At 44.1% G+C, this 13,531-nt stretch overlaps 1 protein-coding gene across 1 annotated transcript; it reads right to left on the reverse strand.

Moving 5' to 3' along the window:
* Positions 1 to 1,509: 1,509 nt before the first annotated feature.
* On the reverse strand, positions 1,510 to 13,197 carry e4f1 (E4F transcription factor 1). Its single transcript, XM_080857142.1, has 14 exons — positions 13,077 to 13,197; positions 12,154 to 12,275; positions 11,944 to 12,037; positions 11,660 to 11,823; positions 11,379 to 11,499; positions 11,119 to 11,271; positions 10,733 to 10,917; positions 9,440 to 9,691; positions 8,422 to 8,536; positions 7,533 to 7,750; positions 7,053 to 7,251; positions 6,560 to 6,726; positions 3,382 to 3,444; positions 1,510 to 3,036 (listed from the first exon to the last, which is right to left on the reverse strand). Exons 1-14 carry the CDS (start codon positions 13,168 to 13,170, stop codon positions 2,674 to 2,676), a joined length of 2,310 nt encoding a protein of 769 aa, XP_080713268.1. The 5' UTR covers positions 13,171 to 13,197; the 3' UTR covers positions 1,510 to 2,673.
* Positions 13,198 to 13,531: the final 334 nt, after the last annotated feature.

Here is a 13,531-nt window from a genome sequence, read left to right on the forward strand (position 1 = left end):
TTGCGGCATCACTACTAGCCACACCAGATGAAAGGACATTACACTTGCATCATCTATATCCAGCACTACCCTTTAAACAGACACAGCAGGAAGTACACAGGAAACTGGTCAGAAGTGTACATAGAAGTCGAGGTGACGGGTGTCAACAGACTGAACAACAAGAGTAGCGAGTAGCCTTGATTATGTCTAGTGCTCCTTTCAAGGTAGGTTGTCTGTACTGTTACCCCGACACTGGCATCACTGGATGAATTAAAATACCTCCACTTCAGCTTCTTTGGGAACTATATCCATAATGTTGTACACCATTACCATGAAAGGACATTACACTTGCATCATCTATATCCAGCACTACCCTTTAAACAGACACAGCAGGAAGTACACAGGAAACTGGTCAGAAGTGTACATAGAAGTCGAGGTGACGGGTGTCAACAGACTGAACAACAAGAGTAGCGAGTAGCCTTGATTATGTCTAGTGCTCCTTTCAAGGTAGGTTGTCTGTACTGTTACCCCGACACTGGCATCACTGGATGAATGAAAATACCTCCACTTCAGCTTCTTTGGGAACTATATCCATAATGTTGTACACCATTACCGCATCGCTAAAGTGAATGGATCTGTGCAGCATGTCCTTTGAGACTGTGGAGATGAAAGTCATTACTAGTCTCAATACTGGTGACCTGGTGAAGGAGGCTAGAGAGGGAGAGAGATGGAAGAATATGAGAAAGACAACAACAGGGAAAAAGATGGGAGAATGAGAGAAAAAGATGGAAGAATAAGAGAAAGACAGGAATGATAGAAAGAGATGGAAGAATAAAAGAAAGACAGGAACAGGGAAAGAGATGGGAGAATGAGAGAAAGAAGAATGAGAGAAAGACAGAAACAGGTAAAGAGGCGCATCAAAGTGGGCAGGACTGGCTTGTCTGTCCTCGATTTTCTCATGACTGATGATGACACTCCATAACATGCCGCCCACTGAGAACACCTGTGGACACCCCCCCCTACACACACACACAGCTCAAAATCTCAGACAGCAGGACACATTTCCTCTAAAAGAAGAAAAGAAAGACGCCCAAGAAGTGGATATGGTCTTCATGCGGCGACAGGTTTGCGTAACCATCTGAGTGTATCTACTCCTTCTGCTGCCCACACCCTTCCCAGTGGTCAAATGAGGAATTATACACAGCAGATTTAAAAACTAACATTGTGCATAATTGGCATGCAACAGTCGGCTGACTATAAATAAGACCGGGATGGCTCCATACAGATTAACATGCCAATTACTTCAAATGGACTTCTGGTCATCCGCATGGTAACAGAACTGAGCAGTTGTTCACAACCATTTTAGTGAAAACTAATGAATACTTGATTGTTTTAAATACTTGAAAAACACCAGCTAAGTGGCAAAGAATCACACCAAAAAACAACTCCTTTCACTTTGAAAAATGAGTTTAATGACATCCTTAACAAGGACATCAGCAGATGGCACAGACAACCTGATGAGGTCCTGAAGTAATGACATTACAAAGGGATTGTAACAGAGATGGTGGCATATTTGGTATTAATCTTTCATGGAAAAAAAAAAACAACGTCTAGGGTTAAGTCACAAGTCTACTTTGGCATGATGACTAAAAGGGAGTGGATGCCAACCAATGGGCAACAGGAAGCTTTTCTTCCAACTTTCCTTCACAGTAATTCATAGCATAGTCCCTGCCAACACTGAAATAGTTCTTCTAAACACTTCCGCTAAACATGCACCTGTGTCATCCACACCAGTCCAGCAACTCATTTAAACATTAAATCATTCTATTAAAAGCAGATGGAAATGCAATCTGCACCGCTGTAAGTAAATATTACTTATACCTCCACATCTGCAGACACGGGACCCAAACTGGTGGGCACTGAACACAACTAGTACATCAACATTCACTGACATTCATTTCCTGTATCTCAGAAACAAATAGATGCAGAAGGCAAGAAGAGCCTTTTCGCTAGCTCCAACCTATTTCAGCCATATTAAGATTCACATGGCCAACTGGCACGTTAATATGTTACATTGGGAATGGTTAGTTCCTCTCCAAAGGTTCACACTGCTCAAAGTTTCACCCTTTATCAATGGCTATTGTCTACCTGAACCTCTGATGGTACTGCAACAAATGAGACACAAATGACAAGTAACAGTGCTCTTGTTTCATTAGCACGAAAACAAACGTGAAGATAATGCACAGAGGGTCCAGCCATTAAACACTAGATCCACTGTTCAGACCGCTCTTCGGTTTGGGCCTTTCCAGTAGGCTGGGTTTGGGAAGTTGAGGATTTAAAAACAGAGTGAGACAACAGTTCTGTGGCTTCATGAAGCAGAAAAAACAATAAATATGAAGCAGTGTTTGCTATTCACACATTCCCCTACTTCATTCATTAACTAGGAGGACAAAACTAATCTGGGAAAAGCTTTGTTCAAAACCCACACATAAAAGAATAGTTCTTCAGGCAGCAGAAGGCAAAATAGCTTGAACATCTCAGTTCATTTCATCAGTCTTTTTTCACGTAGTCTCTCACTCGTTCTCATCTTGTCATCACTCCCTCGCTGGGGTGCACACCCTGTGTCGGGTTCCAACAGTCCCAGCTGTGTCCAAAGCTGGAGTCAATCAGAGTGTGTTTGGGTTCGTCTCTGTCTCACACCACCACGGTCTGGATCTCCATCTCCTCAGGGATGGCAGCGATGACAAACTGCTCCTGCTCCATCACTTCCACTTCCTGGGCCTCACCTGTCACCATGGTAACGGTGGTCTCCTGGGCGGCCGCGGTAAGGATGGTGCCGTCTCCGATGGCAGAAGCCAGCGTGAGGGCCACCTGCTCCGTCAGGCTCTCGGGCGTGGCGATGGTGATGGTATCGCCCGAGTCAGAGATGGTGGCTGTGGCAGGGCCCGCGTCTTCGCCGGCGGCCGCGTGGCGCACGATGATCTGGCGCCCACCCCCGCCCTGCTGCTGCGACTGGCTCACGATCTGCTGCACCACCTTCATGATCTGGCTGCCCATCTGGAACAAGAGTGGAGGGCGGGTAAGAAAAGAAGCTCTCTCGGAGGTAGTGAACAGGCCTCATTTTAACACTACACTAACGCTGTTTTCTGTTCAGATTGTTTACAAGTGGCTTAATGCTGCTCAACATGCTCTAGAAGATATGTGAATATCTTATAACAGGAATAGAAAAAATATATAATCATAACAAAGCAACACACTGAAAATACATGTTATTTCAGAGGTTTGTGAAAAACTTTTGCACCTCTGAATGAGTATCAGTCAGGATAAATGATAAAGTCTGGGTTACTCAACAGAAAAACCCATGAAGGGGCCATGCCCAGGAGCGGGGGCCCAGCCACGCACCTGACTCTGAGTGTCCTGCAGCAAGGCCGCCTCCTCAGTCGTCACAGACTCCTCTGCAGCTGCCTGCACCAGTGGGTGGAGAAGCAGACTTTAAGTAGACACACACACTTTAAGCAGACACACACACACACACACACACACACACACACACACACACACACACACACACACACACACACTAGAGATGCGCGGTTGGCGGTCGCAGCCGCGGACTCCGCGGTTAAACAGCAGATCGGGCGGACGACGTGACAAAAAAAAATATTTTAATTAAATTCGGGCGGGTGGCGGTTTACCCAACGAAATTCAAAATGTCTACACATTGTTAAATGTCGTTACCTACATCCAAGCACATTTTGAAATAATCCAATTTTCATCAGGCAGTAAATTGGCCTAGTTCCGTGTATGCATACAAAGCAAGCAAATGAAGCTAAAAAAAAGTTTAAATTAAGTGACGATCCATCCCATGTCGCGTCTCCTTGCAGCGCCACAAACCTGCAAGCTATGAGTCAGCTGTCAGTATTGGAAGAAGCCTTAACGTGTCGTAGATGAAACTGCCTGGGTCATTTTGTTTCGTTAGGCTATTAGTTATATTTTAAAAAGCCAGTCATTGTAGCCTACCACTCGTGGAATAAGGAATTTCAAAAAGATGATGGAGTGATTTGACTCAGAAGTGACATTGGGCATTGGCAGCGCGAGATGTTGAGAACAAGTTCAACTTCTATTTCAGTAACATCAACAGCTAAGAAAGAAGGTAAGAAAAATAGTCGGAAAACTTTGATTTGCAAGGCAAGCAGGCAAGTGTTGGGGTTGTTACAGTAGCCTACAATGCGGTGAAATTTCGGAATTAATAGGCTCGTGTCTGCGTTTCCTTAATAGGCTTTCTTTCATTTTGCAAAAAAAAAAAAAACAGTAGGCTATATTACCATATTAAAATGGTGTACCAAATTGAGTTTTATTACAACTAGTGCAGTGCCCGTAGGAATTATGCATTCTGTAGTGTTAGCAGACGTAGGTGTAGCTGTTGGGTAGTGTAATAATGACATCATTCACGTTGCGCGGGTCCACCCCTCTTTCTCTGAACTACTACACTACCCATAGTGCCTACGGCAAACGATAAATACAAATATGTCGCAAACTATGAATTCAGAAATCTTCAAAATCAAGGGTGCACAGGTTCATGACATGCGTAAGCTACATGCGAAATCTCATAACTAACATAACTAACGTCAGGGAGATACGCCCTAGACAGACTGACTGACAGACACACAGAGATTTCTGGATTTATAGATAGATGATAAAAAGTTGTAGGCCTACTAGCCTATGGTAAGGTCAGGTTTGCCGATGTGCTTGGCTATTTATTTATTTTTCTCCCTGTGCATCGATCGGAGACAGACCCCGATAATATTCTTGGGATAGGCTACAACATAGCCAATAGGCAGTGATGGGGTAGTTAATCAGAAAAAGTTACTAGTTACAAGTTACTAGTTACTTCCGAAAATTGTAACTAGATTACTTTACTAGTTACTGCAATTGAAAAGTAACTTCACTACTTGTTACTTTACTTTCCATTTTTTTAAGCAAACGTCCAAATTTACCCCAAAGCTGGACAAACATCATGGCCCTTAATTTCATCACTTTATTTTTTATTAATTTTCAATTAAGGGCATCTCTTAGCCTTTCATAGTGTATTGTAATTGTAAACATGTAAAACAATAAAGCATCTGAAACTCAGCCATCCACTTGAACGGACATTAACCCTGCCTCACTTTAAAATCCACAAACAGGATACAAGTGGCCATGTATGGTGGGAACATTCAGGTGGGTCATTCTGCAGTAACACAACAGTAAAAAATAGGCCAAAAACAGGCTTTTGGAAACATGAGACTCCACTAAACCAAATGGGGGCCTCCTCCTGAGAACAAAACCAGCTTGTTGTAGGAATCACTGTAGTGGGTTAAGAGAAAAGCTCATCCTCAAAGTCACTCAACATAAACTGTGAATTTCCAAATACAGTGCCCTCCACAATTATTTGCACCCTTGGCTGTTCTGTCCTCTGCTTATTCAGGTCTGCAAATGTATATTGCTTGTATTGTTGTTATGGAAACGAACACAGTATAGTATTGGACTTTTACTTTGACATCATTCAAATGTTCGTCTCATGGAAATGGCAACAGCTGTTATCCAGAAACTCCAGAATGCGATGTAATGCTAAACACGTAGTGAGAACAGTACATAGGCTTTACTTATCCACAACGAAGTGTCTGTTGGTATTACAAAAGGACCACCAGTAAGACTGAATTAAATGTTATGAATATCTCAACCGTCACATTTAATGAGAAAAAACAGCCTGTCACTGTGATCTGACGTCCTGCCTTTCTGCCATTCTGTTTCTATGCTTATACATCGGTTTTGCTATCCTTGTTAATTCATCTGTATGAGTGTTTATGTTGTTCAATCGGACACATAGTGCATTTAATGATTTTTGTACTTTCGAGCAACAAAGTTAAAGTAATGAGAATATCGCTACTGGCTGAACCCTCCTGTCTCCGTCTCCGTCTCATCCATTTCCCCGCTTCTCTCCTTCTCCGCACCAGCAGCCACGTCACTCAAATCGGTCTCTGTGGCAACAGTGCCAAAACAAGCACACAGGCAGGAAGCATGCACGTGCCACTAAAAGAGAACTTTTCAGACAGGCAAAAAATGGCTTGGGTAACGCAGGAAAAGTCGTAACTGAGGTCTAGTAAAGTAGTGACGTTACCAATATTTTGAGAGTAATGAGTTATTGTACTCCGTTACCAATAATAGTAACGTTGTTAATAACATCCGTTACTTTGTAACTCATTACCCCCAACACTGCCAATAGGCTATCATACTAGGGACTTTATTCTTTAAATATCTTTGCGGCATTGGATCAGTCTCCTTTCAAGAACAGGCAAGAACTTTCCAGGCGTCGGCCTCGCGTCGGCAGCGCCTATACCTAAAAACAACAGGCGGATGGCGGACGGATGCGGTTTTGAAAATTGGTAAAAAAAATTGGTGCAGATGGATGGCGGACGGATCATGCGTTTTGTGATGCGGTTGCGGATGAAATAATAGCCCATCCGCCCCAACACACACACACACACACACACACACACACCTCTAAGGTTAAGCCCCACCCGCGTCCCCCAAGCCTTACCCCAATGATGTACTCTTGAGTGTCAGCCACAACGGAGGAGAACTCCACCAGCACTGCGTGGGGGTCCTCGTTGATGATGGCAGCCACGCTCTCCGCTGACCCAAGCTGCTCCTTCACTTCCACTTCAATCGCCTGCTCCGACTCCCTTTGGCCTGTATGGCAGCCGCCTGACACGCACAACCACCCTTTTAAATGTTTTATTGTGTAAGTGGGTGCAGTGCACAGTGTAAGTAAGGAACACACATAGGTAGAAGAGAACTAAATTATCTTTTTCTGTCTCTCAGTATTGCATATACTTAAAGCCTTTCCAATATTGAGTCCCAAGACCAACAGAGGCTTGCTGGAAAAAAGATCAGACTAATCTTGACACACTAGTCACATTACCATCCTGCAATGTGCAAGTCTTAGGCACATTTTAAACAAGGTGAGGATGCTTTCGAAATGGCAGGAGTAGTCAGACCAGAGGTTGAGGTAAACGCTGTTTTGCACACACCCTTGGAGCGCAGGTGGCGGTTGAGTGTGCCGTGTTCGGCAAAGCCACGGCCACACTTGAGGCACTTGAAAGGCTTCTCCCCGGTGTGGTGGCGGATGTGGCGCACCAGTGAGCCCTTCTCCCGGAAGCCACGCGTACAGTGGGGGCACACGTAGGGCTTGTCCTGTCCATGTGTCCTCTGGTGAACCTGCAAGGCATTCTGGGATGGGGTCAGAGACAAAAGCGAGCTGATGTCAATGAAATGGAAATGTGACCTCGGAAAAAGTATTATTAACCCTGTAGGCTAATCTTTTCAGTGACAGGGGTAGGCTCTGGTCACATCACTGGTATGAAGTATGAACTTCATATTTCTTGCTAACGGGATAAACATGCACCTCTCCTGATCTGCAATTTTCCATGAATGAAGCCATTGATTAAACTCTCCTTAAGCATAACAGCACTTGGGCACAAGCACATAAAAAGCACGAGAGTTTCTCTGACCTTGGTCTTATAGGCCTTGTCGCAGCAGTTGCAGTGGTAGGGTCGCTCGTCGGAGTGGGCACGCATGTGCTCGCGCACGTGGCCGATGGTCTTGTAGAGTTTGCCACATTCGCCGCACTTGTAGCGCCTCTCACTCAGGTGAACCTCCATGTGCTTCTTCAGCAGGTAGCCTGTCAGGAACTCCTTCTGGCACACCATGCACTTAAAAGGCTTGTAGCCTGCCAGACAGAGAAGGCCTGACTTAACCTCCCACACCTCTTCACCTCAGTCATCTCAAACAGCTGCTAATCCACACATTAAAGAAGCATTATGCAACAATTGTACTTCAGGATTAGGGTAAGGATAAGCAGTTTTACCTTAAAATAACAGCTTGAAAAAAATTGGGGCGCTACAATGACTTTTAATATGGAGAATCGCAACCCGTAGGCATATTACTGCTTAATGTAGGATTGCCTGAAGCCACCCGGCTTTTTACTGTCTGCCTACTAGTAAGTAGCTTATTTGCCGTCTTGCTTTGTCTTGTGTTGCACTTGCTTGATGTTTGACTGTGTTAAGACAGTTGCTGACTAACTAGTTTGTCATAATGTCAAAGTCAGCATATTTCGAGAGATTTTGTTAGTTTTAGCCGCTAGCATATCGTAAGCTATTAGCAATTGATTCGGAATGCTACTTTAACACACAGAGCCAAACAGACACCTATGCTCTCTCAGCTTCTCAAACGCCACTCGATCTACAACATTGCAGTAATTAAAAAAAAGAAAAAGCTCAATGTGTTCATTCTAGCACTGTGCACCTTTCACATTGCTGCAGCTTTGGAAAAACACAAACAAATGATGTTAAACTAGGCAAGGTGAGGTGAGCTACGGTGAGGATGGGGTCAGGTTCTCACCCAGGTGACCTTTGACATGAAAACGAAGGTAATTCAAAGCTTTGAAGACCCGACTGCAGTGAGGACATTTGTGAAACTTTAAAGGTGCTGACTCCCCCTCCTTCTCCGAGGTCTCCTGCAGAGGGGACAAAACAAAAGCTTCATTAAACCCACACAAGACAGACTGCATACTGTGTGCATTATTATTACCCAAGTTTGTTCTTTTTTACAGTTCAACAGCTCCAATATTATCAAATCTTTATAATCATTTTCTTTTCAGTGCCATTTAGATCTGCTTTTAATTTTTTCCTGCAGAAAAACCTTAACACAGGGCATACATTACTTTATGCCCAACCCTAGACACAATGTTGTGGGAAACACTATTTTGATACAGTCTTACGTAGTAAGTTTGCATTGTAATTAGTGATGCACTGATCCCATCCGTGGATCAGTATTGGTGGAAATACAAGCTTTATCAAATATCAGTTAAGATTTCACCTATGCACCTCCGACACCTAGTCAATGGTCACTACATGACGTGAATTTAAAGAAACCTAAAAGGATGCTGATGTCTTAAGGGCCCCCCTAGGGTCCATTGGCCTCTACTGCAGCCCGTAGGCTACTTTTGATGAGGGTGTTTAGAGCTTTTCCTGTTATGTGAGCACATTAACTGAGAAGATGAAAACTAAATCTGCTCTATCCAAGTTCTCTAATACACTTTTACATTAAATGTAACGCATTTTTGCATATTTTTAGCTCTTTAAAAAAGCAGTGCTGTGTGGTTAACTACCTATAGCCTCATATCACTTTATTATAATAATATAAATACCAACAACAACGATTGTAATGATAATAATAATTATATTCAACGGGAAAAAAGCTCTGGTATCGGTATCCAAATTCAGGTATAGGCATTGGACCAGAACTAAAAAGAGTGGATCAGTGCATCTCTAATTGTAATAAAACCATGTACCATAAGTCAGGAAGCGCTGACACACAATAGCTCCAGGCAGGAGGAGGGGCTGATGGTTTCCCTTACCCCGGAGCTCAGCACAGTCTCGTCCTCCATCTCCACGCACTCCTCTGACAGCTGGATGTCCGTGACTCGGCTCTCTGTCCCAGGGCTCTGCAGGGCCAACCTGGCGGACCTGCTCACTCCGGGCCCTGGCCCCGCCTCCACGTCTGTCTCAGTCTCTGCGTCAGCCTCCAGGGCGATGCCAGAGTTGATGATTGCCTGGCAGATCAGATTGTTGCTATCTTCCATGGGTTCAGACTGGGGCTGCTCAGCCTCCTGGAAAAGAAGGGGTGGGAATCACAGGAATCGTGATAATGGTCACAATACTTTTACGACTCCAAATATAACTTCAAATTTCCCCATCAAATGTTGAGTTATGGGTCCTCATCCCTTCGATGTTTCCAGGAGGTTTCTAATTTTAAAAAGCAAGTAGCACGCCACAGAGACAGACACTGATGCATGTTATGAAAATATTTTAAAAGATTTAATGCCTTAAAAGTCTGTAAAATTCAATATTTGGTGTTGTGACAGCAGCCCAACTGAGTCTAACCCTCCATAGTGTAAGCAAGTGAATCATGTGCAAATTGAAGGGCAGACAAACAGCACACACTGTATGAAGGCCACAATAGAGAGCAACATACAAGCAACCCTCCTCAGAAAGCTTTACTGTGAACTATGTTAGTGCTTACACATACAATCAACAAAATGTATTTATCATACCATGACATGTTACTTGTTACTCAAGCAGATAGACAAATCACTATCGGAGCCTATGCTCTGTATCTTCCGGTCATGCTGTGTCTTGCCAATAGCAGGCTATTTTGAAAGTGAAAGTGAAAGTCCTCTCTATGGCAGAGCTGGTGTACACACACACACTCTGAAATTCACCTCTGCATTTAACCCATCCAGGGAAGTGACACACACACACACAGTGAAGTGAGGTTACACACTAACCCGGAGCAGTGAGCTGCCATTGGCGGCGCCCAGGGAGCAGTGATTGGGGTTAGGTGCCTTGCTCAAGGGCACTTCAGCCGTGGATGTGGGCATGGGAGAGCAGTGCTCTACCACTCCCCCCACCCACATTTTTCCTACTGGTTAGGGATCGAACCGGCCACCCTACGGTTTCCGGCCTGAAACCCTAACCAGTAGGCCACGGCTGCCCTCTTTTTAGCATAGGAATATAAGGTAGTCAGCAAAAAAAGTATGACGCAATAAAATGCTCCCTCTCCCTGCATCTTCCATAATGGACATAGAACACCTATGGGGACTTTTTGTGATTCTTTCAGATCAGAATCAAAACATAAAAGGAGCACCCACTTGCTGGCACTGCCCTGGGTCCTGCACCATCTGAATGTGGATGAGCTCCTGGGTCTCCTCCTCCTCCGCCTCCACCACCTCCTCCTCCTCCGCCTCCTCCTCCTCCTCTACCGCCACACTGACCTCTGACACCTGCTGTTCCTCTGTCTGGGGCAGGTTGGAGGGAGGCTGGTCTGCCACAGATTCTAGAAGTAGACAGGCTACCGTTACAAAACAGTCCAAACTCAGAGCGGTCCCCAGCACACACACTCAGGAAAGTGATCAGTGGTAGATGTGCCTATATCATACAACTTTAAAGCTAGATCACATTCCACACAACATGAATGAATGTGTCCTAAAAGACACTTTCGCTGGGTGAAGGTGTAGTTTCAGAAGGTATTGTGCACCTTTTCGAACACCATCTTTGTCAACAAGGATCTCCTTGCACTGACTGAAGCGGATCTTCTCTGTGCAGGGGGTGAGGGACTTCATGTGTCGAGTCAGGGCCCCCGACTCTCTGAAGGAGAGGCCGCATAGGTTACACCGATAGGGCCGCTCATCTGGAGGGTCAAAAGAGGGCCAAATGGAGAAAAGGTTATCCTCGAGCCTGAGGAGGGGACAGTGGGTACGGAGGATGGCGCTAGTACCATCTGGTGTTGGGTCTCACCTGTGTGCCTACGGTTGTGCCGGATAAGTGAGCCCTTGGTTCTGAAGGCGGTGCCACACAGATCACATTGGAAGTCTTTCTTTTCGCTGTGGGTTGACAAGTGTGTCCTCAGGATGTTGGGCTGCAAGAAAGAAAATGACTTGAGCTGTTGAGTGTTAGAGAGCAAAATACTGCTTTGTCATTCAACTTATTTAATATTCAAACTGTTGAAAGGCTTTCTACAAGTTGAGGGTGTACTATATGTAAATGTAAATGTAAATGTACTTCATAAAGCAACGCACGGTCTTGAAGGTTTTCTCACAGAGCTGGCAGACGTAGCGCCCCTCATCATTCACCCTTAACACCATCTTGGGGCTATCTGAGTCTTCAGAGACCTGGGCCCCTTGCTTGCTAGACTCCACATCATCAGACGTTGCTTGCTGGGAAGCAGCACGAATGGCTTTATCTGGATTCAAGATTTCAAATATGAGGTGGGGTGAGGGTTTGACAAAAACATGCAGTAGTTCTAAAATAACATGCATTTCGGTCCAGAAGGTTCAAAGAAATACCTTACAGAATAACCTACCTGGACTCTCAGGTGTGTCTGGCCCGACTGATGACAATATGCCACTTTCATCCGTCATGAGTAGGGCTGGAGAATTTCCGTCATCACCAGCCGTCTATCATAGTAGACACCAACATTACTAAAACACTTCACTACTTTACAGACGTTAACAAACTGAACCCCACATATTGGGGGCTGAACCAAAAATGTAGCACCCACACTACTATTTACCTGACTTTCCTTCTTCGTCGGTTCTTGAGAACGCTGACAGTTACGACGCAGCTTGTGCTGAATGAAGGCCTCCAATAAGGAGAATTCCTCTTGACAGCGTCCACATTTGTGCACATCTTCATCTGGATTGCAGATGTAGAGTTATTTTCTAGTGAAGTCCTGCATCAAGTTATACAAAACTACGACAGCTTGGCGTAGCAAAACGATGTGTCAAATATGAGACCAACCATTCTGAAAGGATTGAGCCCACTAGCACGTCGGTTTTTTCATTGAAACAGCAAAGCTGGCTAGATAGTGCTATGATGTAGGTTGCAGGGTAGCTAACCAACTATCTTAGCTGCCATCGCGAATTGGGCATATTAAAAGTTAGCCACAACCTCCAGATACCCCAGTAACAGTTACATTAACAAGTCCGATCATACCTACAACATATCTAGTTAGGCTACCTGTTTTTTACCTTTTTTTCTTGGACAGCAAAGTAACGTTAAGTAAATTAGCTATTGTATGTGTAGTTAAGTTAGCAGTAGGCAGTACCAAATTATATTTATCAGAAAGATTTCCCTAACGTTAGCCTGCCAGAGACCTTAGGGAATGGCAAACCTTCTGATTAACAGTCTCTGCATGGCTTATGGTAAAGTAAACTTGATGAAGATAACTATCTAGGGAGAAAGGGGGGTTAGCCAAAGTAGTAAGACCTAGCTAGCTTGCTAAGAAACCTGGCCAATGCAGCTACCTAATGTTATTGCACACGAGCGCTAACGTTATGCTAACGCGCTCATTAGTCTATATTGCAGGCTAGGTTAGCAAGCTAGCAATAATTTTAGCCTGTCACCACTTTAAGATTCAAGGCCCATGATGTGAACGAAGTGTTGGTTTGGTTTCATACATAGTAACATACATTTTGAGTAAAGAATGACATGTACCTTCATCTCCCAGCGTGGTTTCAATAGTGATGATGTTGCCGTGATCCGTTTGCTGGTTCTCTGTTTCTGCCGTATTATTATTTTCTAGTTTCATGTCGTTCGAGTTCTCCGTCTCTGTCGCAACGCTAGGGCAGTGAAAACATGGCGGATTTACGACCTTGTAGTCATAACAACTAAAGAAGCAAGTCTGGCAAAAAGCAGATCAGCAGCTGATGGCCTACCCTACACAACAAAATGGTAAAACATATTTTTTAGGCAAACTACAAATGTATGTTCTATTATTCATTATTTATTTAGCAAAAGCTGAATGACAGATCATGAATTGTGAGAAACAGTTTTAGCCTAGATGTAGGCTAGGCTATACTTTTATTTAACTAGATATTGTGAATATAAGAGAATGAATATATTTAATAATAAATAATGTATGTTTGTCTAATTTTGTCACAAAACAGGAG

This window comes from Sprattus sprattus, assembly GCF_963457725.1.
Source record: "Sprattus sprattus genome assembly, chromosome: 18".
NCBI lineage: Eukaryota > Metazoa > Chordata > Actinopteri > Clupeiformes > Clupeidae > Sprattus > Sprattus sprattus.